Source organism: Chlamydomonas reinhardtii, chromosome 13 (genome assembly GCF_000002595.2).
Source record: "Chlamydomonas reinhardtii strain CC-503 cw92 mt+ chromosome 13, whole genome shotgun sequence".
NCBI classification, from domain to species: domain Eukaryota; kingdom Viridiplantae; phylum Chlorophyta; class Chlorophyceae; order Chlamydomonadales; family Chlamydomonadaceae; genus Chlamydomonas; species Chlamydomonas reinhardtii.
The window spans coordinates 2,276,719-2,299,931 of record NC_057016.1 but is presented as its reverse complement, the minus strand read 5'-3'; the positions used below and the strand labels follow the sequence as shown (position 1 = coordinate 2,299,931).

The 23,213-nt window shown below is 69.2% G+C and overlaps 3 protein-coding genes across 4 annotated transcripts; 1 reads left to right on the top strand and 2 right to left on the bottom strand.

Annotated features, from left to right (window-relative positions):
* Positions 1-182: 182 nt before the first annotated feature.
* CHLRE_13g579017v5 (uncharacterized protein) lies at positions 183-2,294 on the bottom strand. Of its 2 annotated transcripts, XM_043069517.1 has the most exons (4): positions 2,280-2,294; positions 1,427-1,664; positions 656-747; positions 183-423 (listed from the first exon to the last, which is right to left on the bottom strand). In XM_043069517.1, the coding sequence occupies exons 2-4, from the start codon at positions 1,553-1,555 to the stop codon at positions 321-323; spliced, it is 324 nt and encodes a 107-aa protein (XP_042917492.1). In that variant the 5' UTR covers positions 1,556-1,664; positions 2,280-2,294; the 3' UTR covers positions 183-320. The 2 variants fall into 2 exon arrangements, with proteins under 2 accessions (XP_042917492.1, XP_042917493.1); XM_043069518.1 differs by lacking the exon at positions 2,280-2,294 and having other exon boundaries at positions 1,427-1,634.
* Positions 2,295-2,842: 548 nt separating this feature from the next.
* On the bottom strand, positions 2,843-12,314 carry CHLRE_13g579000v5 (uncharacterized protein). The gene is made up of 15 exons (XM_043069516.1): positions 11,940-12,314; positions 11,704-11,807; positions 11,368-11,496; positions 11,042-11,117; positions 10,566-10,673; positions 9,926-10,030; positions 9,328-9,510; positions 8,746-8,853; positions 8,445-8,528; positions 8,082-8,207; positions 7,609-7,838; positions 5,308-7,402; positions 4,825-5,072; positions 4,299-4,574; positions 2,843-4,153 (listed from the first exon to the last, which is right to left on the bottom strand). Exons 1-15 carry the CDS (start codon positions 12,033-12,035, stop codon positions 3,517-3,519), a joined length of 4,605 nt encoding a protein of 1,534 aa, XP_042917491.1. The 5' UTR covers positions 12,036-12,314; the 3' UTR covers positions 2,843-3,516.
* Positions 12,315-12,664: 350 nt separating this feature from the next.
* CHLRE_13g578950v5 (uncharacterized protein) lies at positions 12,665-23,200 on the top strand. Its single transcript, XM_043069515.1, has 9 exons — positions 12,665-12,959; positions 13,111-14,548; positions 14,748-15,617; positions 15,884-16,086; positions 16,267-16,742; positions 17,018-20,558; positions 20,697-20,792; positions 21,003-21,189; positions 21,338-23,200. Exons 1-9 carry the CDS (start codon positions 12,871-12,873, stop codon positions 22,646-22,648), a joined length of 8,211 nt encoding a protein of 2,736 aa, XP_042917490.1. The 5' UTR covers positions 12,665-12,870; the 3' UTR covers positions 22,649-23,200.
* Positions 23,201-23,213: the final 13 nt, after the last annotated feature.

The window sequence follows — 23,213 nt, the reverse complement described above, 5'->3', positions numbered from 1 at the left end:
GCTGTGGGTGTGGTTGGGAAGGCAAGGGGAAATGTGGTTGGGAAGGCATGGCAGTTCGTTTCAGAACTCAGGGCGAAGGGCGGTGTGTGGTGTGGGTGGGTGGTGCTGCTGTTGTACAGGCTGCGTGCGTATGTGACGTTGCATGACGTTGCGTGACGGTCAAGCAGAGCGTGCAGCGGCGGAGGGAGGACGTACGACAACCCCGCCTGACCACACACACGCCTCAGCTCTATCTAGCCAGCTAGCTCGCTAGCTAGCTCGCTAGCTAGGAACAGCTTCCTGGCGCGCTCTGGCTCTCCCTCGCGCCCCCCCCCCGCTCACTAATTGAGTGTATCGTGGAAGTGGCGGCCGTCGCGGTCGATGAAGTAGCAGCCCGCCTCGTCCTTGCTCAGCTTGTGCCGCCCGCTGCGGGACGCACGTGGGCTGGTAAGCCGCCGTGTGAGCACCGTAAGAGCACAGCGCAGCAGGGAAGCAGCAGCGGCGGGAGATGCCGTGCGGGGCATGCGCAGGGCATGCGCAGGGTGGCAAGAGGGCGGAGTCGCGCTTGCTGAATGCTGACCGGTATTGATAATCCCGAACCCCCTGGCCCGGGCCCCATGTACCGCACCCCACGCCCCACCTCCCCAGTCCCAACCCCCCACACCCTACACCCCACCTGAACATGGCGTTGAAGAGGCAGGCGTTGGGCGCGTTGCGCAGTGTGGACAGGCTGGTGGTGAAGCGCAGGCCGCCCACGTTGAGCGTCACCTGGGGTGGGAGGAGGGGCGCGTGCAACAGCGAAAAAGAAGTGCGTGTGTGTGTAGGGCGCACGTGCGTGCATAGCATGGGTGTTGGTGAAAAGGGTGCAGGTTGTTGCACGGAGAGGAAAACAGGGCCAAGTGTGGCGCGTCCGGTGACACGGCTCCGATTCTTCGACGCTGACAGGCTGACTGCCCACACCCATCGCAAGTAAACACACACGACACAAACACGGCAACAGGCCATGCCCGCGCTACGTGCCACACCGCGCCAATACCCCATCCACAAGGTGCCCATGCACACACAGCCTGCACTACCTGCACGTACCCCGTGCACAGCCTGAGCCTGCACGTGCCTTTGCCTCCTGTCCACCCCTCCGTTCTCTTGGCAGCACCCGCTGCCCCCTCCCCTTTCCTCGCTGCTGCCATCCCCACCGGCGTACCCACCCAACTCCCCCCCATTACCGCGTGCCACTCCGTTGTCAAGCATAGGCCACGCCCTCCTCCTCGCTCTATTGCATTGGGTTTGGTTTAGTTTGGGCTGGTATCTACAACCCCCCAGGCTCTGCTGTTTCCCCCGGCGTCTTCCCGGTCTAGGGTTTGGAGCCACGCAGGCGCTCCACGTTCCCAATCCCTTCGCTTGAAGCGTCCCCCGCCTCGCCACCCCTCGGCGACCGCGCGACTCCCACCTCCTCGTCTAGCTGTCGCCGCGCTTCCTCCAGCTGCTGACACTCTGCCTCCGATGCAGCCACCAGCTCGCTTGTAAGCGTCTGAAAGTTGAGCGAGCCTGGCTTGAAACGCCCCAGAGCGGCATCCATCTTCTCCGACTCCCTCTCCCTCTCCCTCTCCCTCCGTCTCTCCCTCCCCCTCCCCTATGCGTCTGACGATGCAGCGTGCGGCCGGCGGTGTCGGGCCCGCTATTCATGGCTGTGCGATCTTCGGCCAGCCGGTGGCGGCAACCTGCCCGGCCCTCGTGCGCCCCCTAGGCGCCCTCAGCTGCCTGCCGCCGGTCACAGTAGTCCTGCACCCGGTGGCGCTGGTGCCAGGGCCCTGCCTGGTGCTTTGCACTTCCGCTCTGGGGCAATCCAGTCTTGCCGTGTGCGGCGGGGCTTGCGGCGGGTGGCTTGGAGCGTGACTTCCCGGCTCTCATGGCGCTGCCGGGTATGCTCACGCTCGGCACGGCAGTGCGGGGCTGGGAGGCGCTAGCCGCGGTGCGCCAGTTAGTGGCTTCCAAGCCAGCTGGTGCGCTCGGGCCACGCCTGGCACGTCGCTGCACTACTATACAGTACAAGCAATCGGTCCGTCCTGCGCCCCATCCTGCGCATTATGGACATGGCGCGCGGGCCGCCGGAGCTGCAGTGCGGCCCGGATGCTGCTGCCCAACTCTCCGCGCTGCTGGCCCGTACCGGCGGCGTGGCGGGTGGTGGCGTCGGCCACACTGCGTGCACCTGGCGGCGTGGCATCTCCGCGCCTCCTGCTCCCCGGCGGAATATTCTGCTGTGCCGGAGCCGGAACGTGGGCTGGGGGCAACAGCAACCTCACCCCGCACGCTGCAACAATGGCGCATGCCGTGCGGCGGAATATTTTGCTGTGCCGGAGCCGAAACGTAGGCTGGGGGCAACAGCAACCTCACCCCGCACGTTGTAACAGGGCAAGCTTGTTTGGCAGTACACCGAATGCTCAGTACCAGCCATGGCGTGCCCCTGGCCACCCCCTGGCCTGACACGAACCGTGCATAGGTCGGGGGCGGAGCCCCCGGGAAAATTTTTGGGGAACAAAGATGCGGCGGCAGCGGGTTTCTGAAAATCAAAGATGCCTTTTTGGCGCCGCACCTGCCTTCTTAAGATACGAGCACTGGCTGCGCCCGCGCCGCCGCTCCCTCCAGCCTGCTGCGGACCTGCCGTGCGGCCCGTCAACGCATGCCTACCTGCCCGGTGCTGCACTTCTGCCTGCCCGGTACCAAACCTGAACACCCACTCTGGCTCCCCTTGCCCCCCTCAGCCCCCTCTGCCTCCGAATGCAGTGCGTTGACTGCGTCCTGCCCATCTCGGCACAGCCGCACAGGCGAATATGCCCCCCCGTGGCCCGCTGGCTGAGTGGCTGACACGGACGGAACTATGCCCTGGCTCTGCTGTTTGCGACAATCTACAAGGCAGTTGCCTGCACTCTTCCCGACATCGTGCGGATGTTACCGGAATTGCGTACACCGCACCGGCAACCATCATCCCGTCAACCGCTCAGCACTAGCGCAAACGCCTACCGGGCCGCCCCCAGATGCATCCTGCCCGCCGCACAGCGCACGCCATGAAACATCTTAAGTTCTGTGCCTGTGCTACCACATGTGCACTGCCTGCCCTCCATCTGTGACAAGGTCTTCATCTGCCCCGGAACCTGGCCCCATGTACCCGCACACCCGCACGCACGTCCCAGTGGAATTCACCTCACAGCAGCCTTCCTAGCTCCTTGCGCACAGCCCGCAAAGCAGCCTGCGCCCATGTGCGGTCGTACGCAGTGTTTCCGATATCCCCAGCCTCGGTAGAGCCCTTCATGAGCCCCCACATGTGCAATTTACCGACTTCAACCCAAACAAACTATATGAGCTTCTCTGCCTCGCGACCCGCGCGCCCTTGCAGACCCCACCGTGCCCCCCGGCCAGCAGCCAGTACCGGCAATCCTCGCCACGTCACCGCACGCTCCACGGCTACCTGCCCCCAGTCGCCTCCACAGCACCCTCACCAGCGGCACCTCTCTCGTGCGCCTTCCCCTCCCTCGCGCCGCCTCACTTGGGCTGCGGCTGCAGCAGCGCATTGTCACACAGGCTGCACCAGCGGTCCAACTGTGAGATGATGGTGCTCACGTTGATGCCGCCGCCGCGCGCCGATCCCTCGTACGGCTTCACAGACGACAGCTGCGCGAGCCGCCGCCGCAGTGCCGCCGCTGCGTCCTCCTCCTCCCGCTTCTTCCCCAACTCCTCCTCCTTCCGCCTAGCCGCTTTGGCCGTGGCTGCCGCCGCCGCCCTGCGCTCACGTGACTTGGACCGGTCCCGCCGCGTCGACGTCTGCGTCTGCTTGTGCCGACCCGGCTTCCGCGATTTGCCGTCCTTCCCCCGCCCCTGGCCCCGCCCCGTCTGCGCGCCCGCCTCCGCCGCCAAGCGCGCCGCCTCTGCCTCCTCGTGCGCTTGCAGCGCCGCCGCAGCCGCCGCCTCGGCTTCCAGCCTGTCCACCTCCGCCGCCATCTCGAGAAGCGCCCGCTCCAACACCAGCAATGCGTCCGGGTGCGTGGCGGACAGCAGCCCCGCGGGCGGTGAGCGCGAGCGCCTGCCGCCGGCCCGGCCGCCCTTGCGCTTGGCGCGCAGCCGCCGCCCCGTCCGACCGCGGCCGCGGCTTCCCTTGCGGCCCGTGGAGCGGGACCGCGACCTGCGGAGATGCAAACGGAGCAACGCACAACACACAACAGCGACATTGTACTCCGTCGTGCGTGCATACGCGTCTCGGCACGACCCCAGCCGCTACAAAAAGCACACGCGCGCACACACGCCGCAGAGGCCACGCTGGCGCTTACCCGGAGCGGGACCGCGAGCCCGGCCATGAGCGCCGCGCCTTGCCCGGGCTGCGACTGCGTGAGCTGCTCCCGCCCCGGCCCCGGAGCGCCACGCTGCGGCCGCGCCCTGGAGGGGACCCAGCCCTGGACCTGGCGCCGCCCCTGCGTCCTGCCGACGGCGACCGCGAGCGCGGCGAGCGCTGCCGGCCTGGCGAGCGCGGCCGGCCCTGAGCGCTGCGGCTCATGCGCCGTGCCGCCAGGCGCACGTGGACCGTGCGCGTGCCGGCCTTCTTACGCCTGAGCCGTGAGCGGGTGGGCAAGATGATAGGGTAAGAGCGGGGCGCACACGGAGCCCAGAAAGCGCATGTCAGGGCTGTAAGCAGTGGACGACTGCAGTGCACGAGGCCGGACTGCGCGGCCGCGTACACACCGAGCACTTGAGCAGTGCTTTTCAAGGGCTTCCATGGAACGGGGTGTCATCGGTGTCACTGCTCCATTAGGAAAGCAGAAGCAGACGGCAAGCTACGAGATGGGGTGCACGCCCTACCTCCGTGTGGACGGGGGACTGCGCTCGCCGCCGCCGAACCCGCCAGCGCCGCCCACGTCGCCTGGCGGGTAGTAGAAGGGGTATGAGGCGGGGTCCAGCTGTTGGTGCAGGTACTGGTGCGCCGGCAGCGGGAGGCCCGGCTGCTGCGGGTCTGCCTGCTGTTGGTAGGGCTGTTGTTGGTGGTGCATATAAGTCTGATGCTGCGCTTGGCCTGGCGCGGGCCCGGTGAAGAGGTAGTTGTAGCCGCCCTGCGCGGCGCAGCGGCACAAGGGCAGGCAAGGCACATGACACGTGTTCATACCGCACCAGTACGGTATGCCGTACCGGTACTGCTCGTCCTGCGCTTTCAGCTCCAGAAGCAGCCCTTTGCAGAATGAGGCCCGTACGGCTCGTGCGCGGTTGCTGTACAACCCAATTTGCCGCCCACATGGCTGGTTACTAGCTCTGCCCCTGCTTTCACGCACTGCTGCTCAGCGCCCTCACCTGCAGCTGGCTAGGTGACGCCGCCGCACCCTCCCGGTGCAGCATGGACAGGAACGCAACCTGCCGCGCCGCGTCGCGCACCTCCGCAGGCGCCCCACCCGCCGACCCCCGCTGCTGCTGCTGATACTGTTGCAGCTGCTGTTGCAGCAGCTGCTGCTGGTGCCGAAGGCGTTCCAGCTCCAGCGCTGCCGTGGCGGCCGCGACGGAGCGTGGCGGCGACGCCGCGAGGGCTAGCCCTCCTCCTGGATGCCCTGCCGCTGCGGCGGCAGCCGCCGCGCGCAGCACTACTGCTGCTGAGGGAGACGGCGGCGCCTGGGCCGGCCGGACCATGACCTGCGGGTGCGGCTCAGCCGCAGGGAAGGGCTGCCGCGCCGAGAACCCGAAGGCCAGTGGCACGCCGCCGCTGCGGCCCCCAAAGGGCGGGAGCGCCGTGGCCACCGGAGGCTCAGCGCGCCACGCAGGATGTGCCGCTCCGCCGGCTGAGGCACCGGGACCCGGGAAGCCGCCATACCCGGGCGGCTCCCGCGGCGGCGTGGCGGTCCTGGCACCGGCTGCCTGGGCATACAGCGCGCCGTGGTGTGCCACTGACGGCGGCGACATGGCGGTGGGGCCCCGACTCAGCAGCTGCGGCACCTGCCCGGCCTGCTGCAGCGTTTGTTGTTGCTGCTGCTGGTCCTTTTGCTGCTGGTACTGCTGCTGTTGGTACTGCTGCTGCTGGTACTGCTGCTGTTGGTACTGCTGCTGTTGGTACGGCTGCTGTTGGTACTGCTGCTGCTGGTACTGCTGCGGTGGTGATGAGGCTTGGTGTTGGCGCTGCAGCAGTAGTTGTGACTGCGTGGGGATGGAGCCCGCCGGAACCGACGTCTGCCCCAGCTGCTGCTGCTGCTGCCCCAGCTGCTGCTGCTGCTGCATCGCCAGCTGCTGCAGCTGGTGTTGCGCCGCTCCGGGCATGCCCGGCAGCGGCACCTGCAGCGCCGCCTGCCCCGCCGCCACCGCCATCGTGGCCGCCGCCTTATCCAGCGCGTGCTCCAGCCTCGCCGTGGCGGAGGCGTGTGGCGGCAGCATGGATGCCAGCGTCAGCATGGGCCAGACGTGGGGGCCCGCGGCCAGGCCAGCCCCGTCCCCGTAGTGCGCGCCGCCCGCACCGCTTTGAGGTGGACCCGCGCCCCGCGCATTGGCCGCCGCCGCCACCAGCGCGCCGGCAATGGGCGGGGCGCCGCCGCCCGAGTCGGCGCCGGCGCCTGCGCCCGTGCCGTCATCCCAGCCGGACAACGTGGTTTCGTGACGCTCCGGGAACAGGCCACCTCCGCTGCCGCCGCCAGCGCCGCCCGGGCCCCGCCCCTGACCCTGACCCTGCGCGAAGAGCTGGTTTGGGTCCAGGCCGAGCGGCACGTTCCCTGCCAGTGATGCCTCTCGCGGCGCCATCCACCCCACTTGCCCCGCCTGCTGCTGCTGCTCCTGCTGCTGCTGTGGCAAGCCTTGCCCTTGCTCGTCTCCACCGTCCGCAACGTTGTCATGCACAGAAAAGGTCGGGACGCGGCCCAAGTCACGCACCCCGCTGCCATCGGCGGCGCCGCCGCGGGGCGACGCCGCCGGCGCGCTGCGAGGGCTGGCGCCGCCAAACATGTCAGGCGTGCGTGCACCAGTCCCTCTGGGTCCGACACCAGCGCCGCCGCCGCCCTGTGCAGCCCCGCCGTACCAGTTCGCCTCCCCCCGCGGCAGAGGCGACACGGGTGCGGACAGGCTGCGCTGCCGTACCCCCTCCTCTATCAACCCGTCCTCGTCCGCACCCGCCCCCTCCACGCCCGCGCCGCCGTCGTCGTAAGCCAGGGCGGCGTTCTGCCCTGCCGACGCGGCGCGGCGGCGCGCCGCCTCCGTCGCGTCCTGCTGCCGCTGCACCTGCTGCTGCTGTTGCACCTGCTGCTGCTGTTGCTGCTGTTGTTGCTGCTGCCGGTCGGTGCCGGCACCGCTGGCGGCGCCGTAGCCCTGGGGCGCCCCGGAGGAGCCCGGCACTGTGGGGCTGATGGGGTGCTGACCGCCCGCGCCGGCATCCACGGCAGCCTGCCTGGCGGCCAGCAGGGTTTGACGCGGCGACCTGCACCAACACGCGGCATGGCACACACTGGTCACTGGCCGTGACACAGCATCGCACTAACTGTCCTGCGCGTACTGTTCTTCCTTGTGCTCTTTATTGTTCATCTGCTCAGCAGCTAGACGGCAACGCTGCAGCGGCTACCATCAACCGCCCATGCCCGGGTAAGGAACACCCGCGCCCTCCCGCCCTCAGCGCCGAGGGCTCACCCTCGCGTCAGTAAGTGGGCGTCACCCCAGCTGACGGCGGACATGCGGCTAGGCGAGCCGGGCGCGTAGCCAGGCCCCACACCGCCACCGCCACCACCACTGGCGCCGCCTGCCGTGCCCCCGGCACCGGCGCCTGCGCCCCCGAAGGTGGGCAGGTAGGCGGGCCGGCCGCCACCTGGCCGGGCCATGGGGCTGGCCATGGGCGTGGGACCCAGTGACTGGGGCAGCTCCTGCGCGTTACGGCGGCCGGGCATTTTTCAGTTCAGTAATACGGTATGATACTATGTGACATGGTACGATATATAAGATTGCAGCAGCATGGACCAACGTTGCCTGCACCGATGACCCTGGTGCACCCAGCCTGTCGGTTGCGGTTGCACCCAAGCAACGCAAGGCCCAGTCCAGCCCCAGCCCCAGCCAGCCCCAGCCGCAGCCCACCCCAGCCAGCCCCAGTTCAGGGCCCTCTGACCCACATCTCTCAGCGCCCACAGCGGCATGCTGGTCTCCGTGAGCGCAGGCGAGCCGGGCAGCGGCGCCAGCGGGTTGGGCTGGAAGCCCAGGGCAGCCGAGAAGATGCGCGGCGCCACGCGCCGCTTCAGCTGCAGAGTGGGCGCGACGGCGCGGTTGATGGTGTAGGCAGGGTTTAATGTGATTTGCAGTTGACCAGGTGGAGGCGCTCTGTTCTGTCCCTTGTCAGCATCATGCCGGCCCCACAGCTCTGCACAACCCTGCACACACACACATACACGCACGCACACACGCACACGTACACACGCACATGTACACACGCACACAGCCACTCACGCACACGCACACACACAAAATCCCACCCACACCTTGAGTATGCCCAGCTGCGGGTCGGCGTTCTGCCGCAGGTCCACTCGCAGCAGCGCCTGGTGCTCCTTCATCAGCGAGATAAACTGAGGAAGGAGATGTGCAATCGAGCACACATGCGTAAGATGCAGGAAGTGCCAGGAGTGGCACATCCGTGTGGCACAACATACTACGGTAGCTACATTATTATTCGGTACAGCAGCGAATTGCGGGGCGTGCGGGACAAGCACGGCACACGGCAGGACGCGCGGTGCGGTTCAGAGGACATCGCGGTAGACACGCGTGCGTACGGTATTGCCGCACCTCGGCCTCGGCATCTGCCGATAGCTTGTTGCCGCGCAGGCTGAGGAAGATGAGGCGGCGGTCGTAGGACAGCGCGGCGCGCAGGAAGCGGGCGCAGCGGTCCGTCATCTGGCAGGGCCCGACATGCGGGATTTGGCAAAGTGAGGCGCGGCGAAGGAGGTGAGCGAGGAGGTGTCGGAGGAGGTGTCGGAGGAGGTACGCGGCAGTTATGAACTTATGATGCACTTCTGGCGGCGGCTACCACCAGCCGTGCCAGCGGCGGTGCCGGGTCGCACTCGGCGATGCAGCAGTCCCCCAAACTGGCCTCCCGACGGTTTCTCCCTCTTTGCTTCTTCACGTCCATTTCCCTCCCTTCAGCACACTCACCCACCCATCCACCCACCCTCCACCCAAACCCCCACGGACCACTTTCTTGGGTTGGTCGGCATGAGCTACCCTCCCCCCCTTTCTCCTCGCTCTTTTGCATTGGGTTCGGTTTGATTTGGCCTGGTATCTATAACCTTACATACACACACATTCACTGTCTTTTAGCAATGGTTCCCTTGTGCTCTTCTACACACATTCACACATTGCCGCGCCCACCTTGTTCTCCGCCAGCTCCAGGTGCAGCAGCCCGCCGCAGCGCTCGTCCACGGAGGCGGCGATGGCGCGCAGCTGGCCGGCGAAGGCCAGGTGTGCGGCGTGCTGTGGCACCAGGCCGGAGGCGTCCGGGTACAGCCGCAGCTGCTCATCAAACACCAGGGACTGCCGCCGGTCGGCGTGGAACTGCGGGGGACGGGGGCGGGGGGGGGGCAAGGATCGTTACAAAGAAGTTTGGCGAAGTAGACAGCAGGTGTAGCGGGGTCTGAGCGGAGCAGGGTGAGGGGTGAGTGGGGGTGGGGTGCAGCACTGTTGCTGGTGATGGTTGCAGGGTGGCTCCAGCTTTTACACATGCCGACACGCTGTACCGCCCCGCTGTGCACCGTGACGGTGTTGCGGAGCTGCAGCAGATCCTGGCCCGCCCGCCCCCGCAACTGCCCGCCTGGGTCCTTAGTTCCTCGCCCCGCCCCGCCCCGCCCCACCTTGCCAACCCGTTCCCCACCCCCTCGCTCTTTTGCTTTGGATTCGGTTTCGGGGTTTGGGCTAGCATCTACACCTCCCCCCCCACACACACACACCTGTACCACCCTCCACTGCCCACCTTTATGATTGCCGCCACGCACTGCGCCGCCACGTCGCCCAGGCCGCACGCGGTGAGGTCCAGCTCCTCCAGCGAGTTGTTGGCGGTCAGGCCAGGCTTCAGCCACTGCGGAGGTGGCAGGTGCGGGGCAGGGCGGGTGCGGGGCAGGTGCGGGGCAGGAAAGGCGTGCGAGGCAGGAAGGCAGGCAGGCAGGCAGGCCGGTAGGAGCGGGGCAGGCAGGCAGATGGACGGGGCGAGGCGGGATGGGGGGGGGCCAGTGCAGACACGCAAGCGGGCGGCAGCATTGCCTGCCAAGCGTTCCGTGTCCAATCCGACTTCAGGTCGCGCGCGCTTGCGGACTCGTGCTGCCGTGACCCCACGCCGGCCTGCTTCTCACCTGCCATCCATCACTCACCATCACCCGCCTCCCAGCCCTGCCATGAGCTCCCTTGCCCCGACCAGCTGCCACTGCCACCGCCACTGCATGCGCCTCCAGCTCCAGGCCGCACTATCCTGGCGCCCTCCCTCCACCCCCACGCCACCCTGCTGCTGCTGCCGCTACTGCTGCTGCTGCTGCCGCTACTGCTGCTGCTGCAGGCGCCTCCAGTTTTCACGGCCCCATCCACCTACCCCACCCACCCGCCCTCTCCACCCACCCCACCTCCAGTCGCTGCAGCCCCATGTGGCTGCCGGCGAAGCTCAGGCGCCTCAGGGTCTTGCTGGCGGCCAGCGCCTCGCCCAGCATCACATAGCCGCTCTCGCTGAAGCGCTGCGGGTAACCAGGGCGAGGGGGGGCGGCAGGGACCGGGCGGGTGGGCCGCGTCGGGTGAGATGGTTGCGGCGCCAAGGCGGCCGGCAGCTGCCCCCTTCCCAGCGTGCAGTGCTGCCGCCATGACTTGCCGGCATCACGCCCTACCACCCCACACTGCTAAATTTCACTGCCCCCTCCCCCCGGTTGAATCACTCCATCCTCCATGAACAGGTACGTCACCCCCAGGTTTGGTATAGGCTTGGGCTGGAATTTACACACACACACACATATGTTTTCCTTGTGCTCTTTAACACACACACACACACACACACACACACACACACACACACACACACACACACACACACACACCGCCCAGCACCCACCAGGCCCAGCACCAGCTCCTGGATGGGCGCCCTCCGCAGCACCGTGCATATGGCCTTGTAGAAGCCGATGCGCACCCTGCAGCGGGCGGTCCATGCGCACAACATGGCGAGTCAGGATGCTGTCAAAGCCGTCCTGACGTCCGGGCGAGCTAGCTGACCCAGCACGTAGCATGTTGGTACGACACACAAGCCACCCGCCGGCTTCTCCCTAGCAATGGCCTAGCCCATGCAAGCCCCTGCTGCGCATCCTGTCTGCGGCCCCGGCTCCACCCCCACCTCCCCATCCTCCTGTAACCTCCTGGTGGGGCATGCACCATTGCACCTACAGGTGGTGCTGCACGTTTGCGGACGCCACCTTGACCGCTGTTTTGTGTTCGGGCGTGGCGAACACGAGCTGCTGGTGCGAGCGCCGGTCCTGCATGTGGCTGTAGTGGTAGGTCGACCACGGGACGCCCCTGCGAGCAAGGGAGGGAGGCGGGGCGCGGTGTGGCCGAGTGAGCAGATGGGGTAGCGGAGCACGGGCCCCGAGAGGTCACGGCAAGGGGTGGTCGAGGGAGGATGGCTGAGCGCTAGCCCGCGGTGGAGGAACGAGCAAGCGCCAGACCCGGTCGAGGCACCCGGCCCGAGCGGGTGTGGGAAAGGCGAGGTGCTGTGGCACTCACTTTGGCACACAGAGGATCTTGAGGGATGTGATTTTGGGAGCCATGACCACAAGCTTTTTTCCAAGTGCGATGAGCTCGTCGCGGCCCATGAGGCTCACGTTTATCTGCGAGGAAGCGGGGGGGGGGGCGTAGACAGCCGCAGCGAAGGGGCATGGCACGCGTAGTCAACGGCAAGGCCAGTTTCGCTGCTAGCAGGCGTCGCTTAAGCCGTCGCTATAGGCCACCAAGCAGCTTACCTCCACTTCGCTACTCCTGTTCAGCTTCCGCTCGACGTCCTCAATGGTCGAGGACGGAGGGGGCGGAGGGCCCGTGCCGAGGCGGGAGCCCAGCATGCCTTAATACTTTCTCTCAGTAGAGCAGATGAGTTTCAGTACATGTGGTGGGCCTGTCGTCCCTGTCCTGCAACAGGCCCGCGACCGCGACGTGTATTGAATGATTGACCGCCGTCCTCTCGCCCGACGATGAGCTTTATGCTACAAGTTGTACTACAAGCATATATGCATTTTAACATCTGGCCATGGTTCAGACTGGTCCGTGCAGTTGCAAGGAAACCGTCAAAGATGTTGCTGCACAGCACAACCGAAGGGTTGAAAGCGAAGGGTTGAAAGATTTACGTTTTAAGGTCGAGTCATTTGAGTATCCAAGGAATTCGCTTATACACACTGTTTGGAATGAGGCACGAGTGCACACGCCCGCGACGATGCAGTTGGCACGTCTGGGGGGGCCGCCAAGACGCGAGGCGCCAACGACGGGCCAGCTATTGTACGACCGGTGACAGAGCTTGCACGCTGATGGCATGCCTTTGGTGGCTGATGACACGCTCTTCCCTAGCCGCAGCCCTTTGTTGCCTTACCCCTCACCCTCCCTCACATGTTGTGTCTCCCCCGGGCCCCAGTGCCGATGTGCCTTCCAAACTAACATTAAATATGCTAATATGTTCAACTGCTAAGCAACCAAGTATGAATATCAACGATGACGTCGCTGGATGCAGAACTAACTTGTGACGAGCGTGCTTTGTTGACCTTGTTTGTGCGAAGCATAGCTATTGATACATATGCAACTTGAATGACTTCATACATTGGAAAAGCTCAGTTGTTTTCTAGTTTGCTGTGCCAAGCCGTCATGGCGTTTCGCTCGGTGTAGGTCTACTCGTAGAACTTAATGCCAATGGATGCCGACATGGATGAAGCAACGCCTGTGCAGCCGCTATCGGCGCTCATCCGACAATTGGGCGCTCCGACGGCGGGCGAAGCAAGGCAAGCCCCGCGGAGCAGTCTCCTAACAACATGACCGCTTGTTATTTTGAGCAAGCGCCCTAATGTCCTGAAACTTGCACTGGGGCACTGTGACAGTGCCCACTGCCGCACGCGTTCACGACCTGTGTTACCCCTGCCACTTCCCCCGCAGCAAGCTGGAGCTCGCAGCCAGCGTCGCGCGCCAGCTGCTGTCCACAGCGCCGTCTGGATCTGTGTTGACGACAAATGCAAATGCAGGCCAGGCGGCGCACCAGCACGGTTCAGCGGCAGCTCAGACTGTGCCGGTGCAGGTGCTGGTGCACTATCACCGCGCAGTGCTGGACTGGGCGGTGGGCGCCATCCTCAAACTCAAGCCGCCAGCAACATCAGCGGCAGCAGCCGCAACTGCAGCAGCAAACAAAACACCTGCAGCACCAGCATCGGCTGCCAAAGGGAAGGGGCCGGCAGGCGCAGGCGCAGCCGCAGGAGCAGGAGCAGCTGCGGTGGCGGGAGCGCAGGGCACGGCGGCTGCGGCATTCCTCCAGGCCTCGCTCTCCTCATGGCGGCTGCTGCGGGTGCTGCTGCTCCTGCCGCCGCTATCTCCGCCTTTTGACAGCGCCATCGTCGGGCTACATCTCGCTCAGCCTGCAAACCCGGGGCACGGCAGCCACAGCTTCCTACGCGTGTCGCTCTCCGGGGGCCCGCCCCTGCCCGGCACGCTACTGCCGGCGGCGGCGCAGTGCATCCGCGTGGCCGCGGCGGCTGTAGCAGCAGCTGCGACTGCTGGCAGTGGCACTTGTGGCGGCCTAGGGGACCTGGTTGTGGAGCTGCTGGGGGAGTTGCGCAGCTGCCTTGCGCGGCTGCTGGGCCAGGGGCTGGGGTTGGGGCCAGGTGGGGCGACCGGCAGCAGCGGCCGCCATAGCCACGGCTACAGCCATGGCTATGCAGGCCACGAGGTCCACGGGCTGGGAGAGCAGCAGCAGCAACAGCCGGCGCTGCTACAGCCGTCCCTGGAGCAGTGCACGGCGCTGCTGACGGCGCTGCTGGAGTGCCGCTCCGCGCTCACAGCGGAGCCAGCAGCGGCCGCAGTTGCAGCTGGAAACCCGGGCAAGGGCGCAGGCACGGTGCATGGGTTTCAGCCGCGGGGCTCAAGCGCGCAGCTGCGCGCGGCGTGGTGGGCGGGACTGTGCGCCGCCGCACTGCGCGCCGCGCACGCCTGTGTGGCCACGCACCCCGCCCCCAAGAAGGTATGGCAGGCCTTCGTGCCGGGCCTGTTGCTGCCGCTGCTGCGGCTAGCGGCGCCCGAGGGCCGCGGCGCGGCACTGCGCCTGGTGCTCAGCCCGGGCGCGGGCGGCGGCGGCGGCGGCGGCGGCGGCGGTGCGGGTGCGGGTGCGGAGCAAGGGCCAGGGCCAGGGCAGGGCCAGGGGCAGGGTGGGGCTGCGGCGCACGCGGCGTCGGAAGGCGGGTCGGGAGGCGAGGCTTCGGCCGCGGCGGCGGCGGCGGCGGTGGCGGCCGAGGCGGCTGGGGCACTGGCAGAGGCGTCGCGGGCGGCTGAGGTGCTGCTGGCGGCGGTGCTGTTCAATGACGCGCACGTGGGGCCTCTGGCGGAGGTGAGGGGCCGGCGGGTTGAGGGGCCGGCGGGCTGCGGGGCAGGGGCTGGGGCTGTAAGGTGACGGCTGTGGGGCTGTGGGCGCTTTTAACCCAGGTCGCTACGGGGTAATCGTGGCGTTTCCGCCAGCACCGTCATTAAGCTCCTCCTTGCTCGTCCGATCTTTTATTCGTATGCCTGTTGCGCTCTTGCGCCTATAGCTGTTCGCCACGCTCGCGCAAGGCCCGTCGCCGCCGGCTGCTGGCAAGGCGGAGGGCGCGGGCGAGGCGCCGCAGGCGCGCGCATCCAAGCCCCAGCAGCGACCTCAGCAGCAGCCGCAGCAGTCGCAGCAGGATCCGGAGGAGCGGGCGGCGGCGGCGGCGCCACTGCCAGGCTTCGGCGTCGCCGTGGGCCGGAATTATCACGGCCAGCTGCTGGCGACGCTTGCTACAGCCATGGCGGGCGGGCCGGCTGCTACTGCTACTGCCACTGCCACTGCTGGTGCTACTGCTGGTGCTGCTGCTAGTGGCGGTGGCGGTGCAGCTACTGCCGATGCTGACGCAGGCGGAATGGTTGTGGCCGGGCTGCCATGGCTGCTGCGCAGCTTCTGCCGCGCGGCGGCGCGGCTGCGCCGGACGCTGGCAGCCGACTCGGCGGCGGCGGCGACGGCGACGGGCAACAGCAGCGGCGCGGGAGGCCGCGGCGCGGAGGCCGGCGGCCGTAACACGACCACGGCGGCGGCAGCGGGCGGCGAGGACGGCGAGGGCGCGCCGCCGTCACAAAAGGCGCTTGCTACAGCCGAGTTCAATTGCATGGCGGTTCTGTCGTACATGCTTATGATGCCGCCGGCTGTAGCAACAACAGCAGCTGCAGCAGCGGCGGCGGCGGCGGCTGTGGCGCCTGGCGGCGCCGCCGCTGCCGGCGACGGTGGCCGGGCTGCGAAGAGGCGGAAGCTGTCCGCGGCGGCGGCGGCTGATTCCGCGGCTGCAGCAGCGGGTGAGGCGGCTGGAGTCTCGGATGCGGCTGCTACTGCCGCGGCGGGCGCAGGCGTGCGGCGGCTGGCGCTTGGAGCCGTGTTGGCGACCGGACGGGTGAGGCTGCCGCCGAGGTAGCCGAGACAGCCGTGACTGACATACGAAGCTGGTTTGCGAGGGCGTCCGGGGCGTTTGTACTGTTGCCTGGATGCTATAAGGGTGTGTTTGGACGCGAGGGCGTGCCACATGACACGGCTAAGATGTGGCGCTGACAATGGCGCTGACAATAATGGCGCTGACAATGGCGCTGACAATAATGGCGCAGACAATGCTGGCATGCGCGCGGTGACGATGGTGCTGCCGCTGCTGGCTTTCCAATGCAGGTTGCCGGCGCCTACCGGCCCACCGCAGACGTGTCCGGCGAGCAGCGGGCAGCGCTGGCGGCGCTGACGCACTCGCTGCTTGGGGAGGTGCGCGCCGAGGCCGCAGGCGCCCCGGCGGCGGCGGCGGCGGCTGGCGGCGGCGGCGGCGGTCTGGCGCTGGGCTCGTCGCTGGCGCTGGTGGCGCTGCTAGACCTGGAGCACAGGTGGGAGCAGGGGTTGGGGAGGCGGTTTGAGGGAGTTGGGGAGGAAACAATAGCGTCAAGGTGTGGGCACTAGTGGGGGCGTGTGGGAGACGCAGGTGTACGAGGCAGGCAAGCAGTGGCATGTTTGTCGTAATCCCTTGCTCGTGTTATCCTTGCAGTAACGTATTCGCCCACACACAGGGTGATCACGCCGCACCTGGAGGACGTATGGTCGCTGCTGTGGCGCACTGCAACCACAGCCGACAGCGACGGCGCCGCCGCCGCCGCCGCCAGGAGCGGCAGCGGCGGCAGTACTGCTGGCGCCGCCGGGGGCCTGGAGGCGGCGGCGGCGGCCGCGGCGGCGGTTCTGCAGCGCTGCGTGCGGGCGTTCTCGGAGCTTCGACAGCTGAGCACGCTGCTCGAGTCGCTCGGCACGGCCCTGCGTGCACTGGCGGGACCCGGGGCAGGGGCGGCGGCGGCAGCTGGCGCGCCGTCGGTGACTGGGGCCGCGGCGGCAGGCAAGGGAAAGGGAAAGGCAAAGGGCGCATATGCAACGGGCGGGGCGGCGGCAGCGTCGCGGGACTCGGCAGGCGCGGCTGCGGAGGCGGCGGCGCTGCTGGTGGTGCGGCCAGAGGTGGTGGCGGCGGTGCGGCAGGCGGTGGCGGCGGCACCCACAGGTGAGGGAGCAGGCGCGCGCGTGTGGCTCGGGTACGAGTGCTTACCGCACACGTGCGCTGGGCGTTGGATTATTGTGGCGCCCGTGGTTGACGCCGGCATACCATACGGTACTTGCCCGTGACGAGACCTGAACAGACACGACCCCGCATGACACAAGCCGGCACGGTGTGCATGGCTATTACCTTTGCACCAACGAGCGGACACGCGTTACATAACAACACACAACACATGACACGCCGCGGCGGCGCTTGGTTGACCCTCCGGCGGCTCACAGGGCAGCTGTCCGCTCTGGTGGCGTGGGTGGCGCAGGACGTGGCGGCCTGGGGCGAGGTGGTGGCGGCGGCCGCCGGCTCGGCGGCGGCGGCAGCAGCAGACGGAGACGGAGACGCGCAGCCGGCGGCAGCGGCGGCGGCGGCGGCGGCGGCGGCCAATGCGCTCACGGCGCTGCTGCTGGCGTCAGGACGGCTGTACGACGGCATCCTGTGGTCGGTACGGCTGGACCTCACAACCGCCTCGGCGGTTGGCGGCGCGCTGCGGCGGCTGCTGAGCGTGGCGGCGCCGCCGCTGGTACGGGGTGTACGGGAGTACGCCAGGGCAGTGGCGGCGGCGGCTGGGGAGGAGCAGCCGGACGCGGCGGCGGCGGCGGCGGCGGCGGCGGCGGCGGCGCTGCGGCTGTGTACGGCACGGCTGGCGGCGCTGCTGCGGCTGTACGGCAGTGTCGTACAGGCCAACGCCGTGTGCAGCGGCCTGCACCCTGAGGTCGCGGTGTTGCCTGAGCAGGACATCGCCGCGGCGATGGCAGTAGCAGGCGGCAGCAGCGGCAGCGCTGCTACTGCCGGCACAAAGCGTGTCCCGGGGGGCTACCTTGCTGCAGCGATCCTGGCGGCCGCGCAGGCCGACGCCGCCGGCTCTGCTGCGGCGCGCACCGGCGCTGCTGCTACGACGGCAGTAGCAGCTGCGGTGCCCGTGACCCAGGACGCGGCGGAGGCGGCGGAGGAGCAGGTCAAGAAGCTGCGCAAGGCTTTGAAGAAGGCGGCGGAAGCTGCCGGCGTTGGCAAGCTGCGCGGCGCCGCCGCGGAGCCGCTGGCGGCGCTGGCGGCGCTCGCGTTGCCGCCGCTGGCGGCGGCGATAGCCGCCGCCGCCGCCTCCGGCGGCATTGGCAGCGGCGGCGATGGCGCCAGTGCGGCGACGGCAGCGGCGGCAGCGCCCTGGGAGGTGCTGGAGCTGGCGCGCGCGGTGTACCGTTGCCTGTGCCAGCGGCAGCAGGTGTTGCACGAGAGGCGAATGCGCCGCACCAGCACCTGTCCGCTGTACGGCGGGCCCCGGGGCGGGCGGCAGCAGGCAGCGGAGGCAGCGGCAGACGCAGCCAATCAGCAAGCAGCCGAGGCGGCGGCGGAGGCAGAGGAGGCGGAGCTCAGACTCAACGCATGCCTGCTCACGGCGCCGTTCTCGCCCGCCGCGGCCGCGACCTGCGGTGTCTCCCATTCCGCTACCGCTGCCGCGGCGGCGGCGGCGGCCGGCGTGCGGCGCAGCTGGGACGGCGCGGTGGCTTCGAGCTGGTCGGACCTGCTCTCGCTCATGCACTGCGTGGCGCCGTGGGCCTCCGCCGCCGCCCTGGCGCAGGTGCTGCGGCTGGCGCTGGAGGCAGCCGCCGCCAGCAGCCAGTGCGAGCGGCGGCGCCGGCGGCGGCTACTGCTGCTGCAGCCGGCGGCGCACGGCGCGCTGCGGCTGGTGGAGTTTCAGGCGCTGCCGGGCGTTCGGCAGGAGCTGGCGGCGGCGTGGGCGGGCGCGGCGGCGGCGGAGCTGGGGGAGCTGCTGGCGGCGGCACGGGCCGAGGCGGAGGCGGAGGCGGGGAGCGGCAGTGTGGGCGGTGTGGGCGGGGCTGCGAAGGGCCGGCGGAAGTCGGTCGTGGTGGAGGAGGGCGTCGGCGGGGCTGCAGGGGCTGCGGCCCGCGCGCGGCTCTCGACCTGGGAGCAGTTGTGCTGCGGCGGCGGCGGCGGCAGCGGCGGCGGCGGCGGCGGCGGCGGCGCAGGCGCAGCGGCCTCAGGAGCGGGTGAGGGCGAGGTCGAGGTCCAGCAGGAGGACGGCGGTGCAGGAGCGGACGCCTTGGCGTTTGCAACCCCGAAGTCCTGGCGCCGGGTGCTGAAGCTGATGCAGCGGCAGGGCGATGCCCTAGCCGACGTAGCCGGCGCGACAAGCCCGCGGCGGCACCTTGGCCCGGCGGCAGCGGCGGCGGCGGTGGCAGCTGCTACAGCCGGCGCAGTGCTTGCTACTGCCGCGCGGCTGCAGCGGCTGCTGGACGCGCTGCGGTCGGACCTGCAGCCGCAGCTACTGCCGCGCAAGGCCGGCGCCGCGCTGACGCGGCAGGTGGCTGCTACAGCCGCGGCCCTGCTGGACGCGCTCGCAGCCAGTGGCGGCGGCGGCGCCGTCGCTGGTGCTACAGCCAGCCGCGCGGCGCTGGCGCGCGCCGCGCTCGCTGCGATGCAGGCGTGGGCCGCGCTGCTGCCGCTGTTCCCGGCGGCTATGGCGGACAGCAAGGCCGGCGGGGCCGCTGACACGGTGGCGGAGGCGGCAGCGGAGGCTGTGCCCGTGGCGTGGCTACTTCATGCCTCGGTCTACTTCGTGCGAGAGGCGGCGGCATTGGATGCGGCGGCGTCGGGGGCACCCGAGGCGAGTGGGGGCGTGGAGGGCGACACGGGGCACGGCCACGGTCCTGGATCTAGTCTGAGCTTGCAGGCGGTGGAGTGCTGCGGGCGCCTGCTGCAGGCCCTGCTGCAGCCGCCGCCGCCGCCGCCGCCGGCTGCAGGGGCGTCGGAGTCGGGTGCGGACGCGGCGGCGGCATGGGCGGGCTCGTGCGTGCAGCTCAGCCGCAAGCTGCTGAAGCAGGCGCAAGCAGGGACGGCACTCGCTGCCGCGGCGGATCCAGCGGCGGCGCCAGCGGCGGCGCCAGGGCTAGCGGCGGCGGATGCGGCGCTTCACTGTCGACTGGCGCTGGCGGCCCTGCAGGGCGCCGCGTTCGGACTGGAGGCCGCGGCCGCCGCTGCAGGCCCCGGCAAGGGCGCAGCCGCCAGCACCGCCGCCCCGGTCAACGAGCTCGCTGGCGTGGCGGAGCTGGCGCTGCGCGTTGGCAGCGCGGCGGCGTCGCCTGTAGAGGGAGCGGCGGCCTCGTCTGGCGGCGCCGCCGCCGCTGCCGGCGGCAGCGGAAGCGGAAGCGCCGGCAGCCTTGCGTCTGTGCATGCGCTGCGCGCCGCGCTGTGCGCAGCAGGCTGCGTGGGCGCGTGCCTGAGCCTCCGGGCCACCGCCGCCGCCGCGGGCGGAGCGGGTGGAGCCGGCGGGCACCGCCTGTCGCCCGAGGAGGAGGCTGGCCTGCCGCGGCTGCTGCAGCGCGCGTGCGGCTGGGCGGCGGCGGAGCGGGGGCTGCTGCTACAGCCGCAGCACCCGCCACAGCAGCAGCTACTGCTACAGCCAGTGGCGGCGGCGGCCGGGGCTGACGTGGATCTGGCGGTTGGGCCGCTTGCGCACGGGCTGATGCTCATGTACGGCGTGGGCGCGTGGCTGCCGTACCTGCAGCACGGCACCGGCCGCAGCGCCGCCACCTCCGTTGACGGCGGCGGCGGCGGCGGCGGCGGCGGCGGAGACAACCAGGAGGAGGATGAGGACATTCAGGACGTTGATGGGGGCGCTGTGGCATTGGCGGCTGCGGCGGGCCCCGGGCGGGGCGGGCCGTCGGACGTGCTTCAGGAGCTGCTTGTGCGGCAGCAGCAGCGATTGCTGGCGCTGACAGCCGCCACCTCACGGCGCGGCGGTAGCGGCAGGTGCGGAGGGCGCTGTTTGCGCTTGCGTGGCTGTTGGGTACTGTACGCATATGGTACCTGATGCATTCTGTGTGCCACCCAACCCCCGTTTTCTTTGCTTTGCTCACTTTATGTTGTGAATCCGCATGACTGCTGCAGGGTCGCGGGCAGCGGGCTGTGGTCCGTGCTGCTGGTGGATGCGGGGGATGAGGCGCCGGAGGGCCGCTCGCGCAGGCTGCTGCTGGAGGCCTTCAGGTAAGGGGGTCGTTGGGCGGCGGGTTGTCTACATCGGGGGGGGGCGGGAAGTGTGGTAGCGCGCCTTTGGGCTGTGACTGCCAAGGGTTGTGCATGAGAAGTAAGGGATTCCAATGATGGGCGATTGCCTTCCATTCATGCGGTTTGGTCAACCCCAGCACCGCCACCGCGCCGCCGTGGTCCCCCGCGCCGCGCCGCCCAACGTCGCAGGGACACAGTGGCCCGGAGCAATCGCGCGCAGCTGGCGGCGCTGCTGCGGCTGCTGCTGAGGCAGCTGGGGGAGGCGCTGGCCGCGGCGGCCGAGGCGGCCGCAGCGGCGCTGCCGCCGCTGCAGTGTCTGCTGGTGGTGCTGGAGTGCGTCAGCGGGCCGCGCGCGCTGCCGCTGCTCGCAAAGCAGGTGCGCCAGCCGCACACGCGCCTGAAACATTGGGCACCGGCATTCCCTACCGCTACCGACAGATTCTGGAACTACCAAAATGCTAAGAAGCATGTTTTTTGCCTATGAAGCTCTTGATTCACCTGACGCGCCCTCCCGCAACGAACAGGGGAGGGCCATGGCATCCGCCCTCACAAACACGCTGGTGGCGCTGGCGGCTCAAGCCACCCTGGTCGCTAGCAGCTCCACCACGGCCGCCGGCGGCGCCGCCGCCGCCGCCGTGGCGGCGGCTGCCACCGGGCAGGTGGCGGCCGTCACGGCGCTGCGCTGCCTGCAGTCGGTCCTGGCGCGTGAGGTGACGTTCCGCCTGCCGCCCGAGCTGGTCACAGCAGTGCTCGGTGCCGTGGGCGCCGTGGCTCAGAGCCCGCTGCTGAGCATGTCCAGCGGGGGCGGGGGCGGGGGCGGCGGCGGCGGCGGCGGCTGCTACAGCCTGCACGGCGGCTGCAGCGCGGTGCTGGCTGTAGCAGTGCGGCACCACACGGCCGTGGTGGCGCACTCGGCGGTGCTGGTCGTGGCGGCGGCGCGCGGGCTGCTGCTGCGGCTGGCGGCGGCCGCCGCCGCGCTCCGGCTGGAGCAGCGGCGGCTGCAGCTGCTGCAGGCGGCGCTGCTACTGCCGCCGAGCGCCGCCGGCACCAGCTCCGGGCTGGCCGACGCCGGCGCGGGGGAGAATTCGGGAACGGGCCCAGGAGGCGCGGGCAGGAGCAGCGGCGGTGGCGGCCTGGCGGCCGCCACGGCAGCGGCGGCGGGCGTGGCGGCGGCGGCGCAGGGGCTGGCGGGCTGTGCTGCAGCCTTGGCACGTGTGTATGAGGCGGCGGCGGAGCACCCCAAGACGCTGGGCAAATACGCGCCGCACCTACTCGCTGACTACATCTCCTATGCGGCCGCGCCGCTGCCGTCACTCGCTCTCATCCTGGCCCAGCAGCAGTCGCAGACGCAGCAGACACAGGCCGCGGGCGCAGACGCAGATGCGGCCGGGCTGGAGGCGCTGGGTGAGGGAGCTGCTGGGTGGGTGCCTCATGCGGGCGGCGCAGGCGGTGTGGCGGTAAGCGCGCAGGCCTCGGCGTCAGAGCGCGCGTACGCGGCCGCGGTGGCGGCTGCCGCGGCGGCGCTGGGCGCCGCCGGCGCCAGCAGTGGCGGCGTGGGCGGCGGCGCGTCGGGCGGCGGCACGACGCTGCTGCCGCCGGCGGCGCACGGCGCGCTCCGCCAGGGCGCCTACGGCCTGTTGGGCTGCCTGGGGCCGCTGCAGATGCAGCACCTGCACATGGCGCTGGGGCAGGAGGCGGCGCCGCCGGGGCTGGCGGCCAGTGCGGCGGCGGCGGCGGGCCGGCCGGGCAGCGGCATGGGCGCGGCGCGGCGGGCGGCGCTGGCGGCGCTGCGCAAGGAGTACGACACGAGCTTTAAGTACACTGGCAAGGTGTAGAGCGAGGAACTAACAGGGGAAGCACGGGGAGGGTGCATGGTGCAGACGGAGGGTTGTTTCCGCTGTTCCCCATTCAGTAGTCAGGCGCACGGCGGGCCGAGCTGGGCCCGATGTGCGAAGTAGAGCAGTGCGGGATTGCAGAGTGGAGGTGCAGGGGAGGTGCAGGGGAGGACAGCAGGAAGGTGGGGGTGCGGACACTGCAGAGTGTAGAGGCAGGGGGCAGGCGGCGGTAGGGGGCAAGCGCATCGTGTGTCTTCTGGACATCTTGCCTTGGTGGCGTTGTGGCAGTTGTGATTATTGTGGTGGTGGGCCCCCAAGGGCACTGGAATCTACTGATTCTGGGTACGGGATTTGAAGGTTGTGTAGTTGGTTAAGGCGCGGCGCGCGGCATGCGTGCTGGGGAGGAACCGCCGCAAGTCGTCGATCGGGCCGAGCCTGCCAGGCAGGGCACCCCACGGAGGCCGCCAACGGCGTGTGGAAGCAGTGTTCAGGTTAAGGCATTCAGGCGAGGGTGTCGTGGCTGGGCGTTATGGCGGTCTGAAAGAGCCTCGAGGCTGGAAGGGAC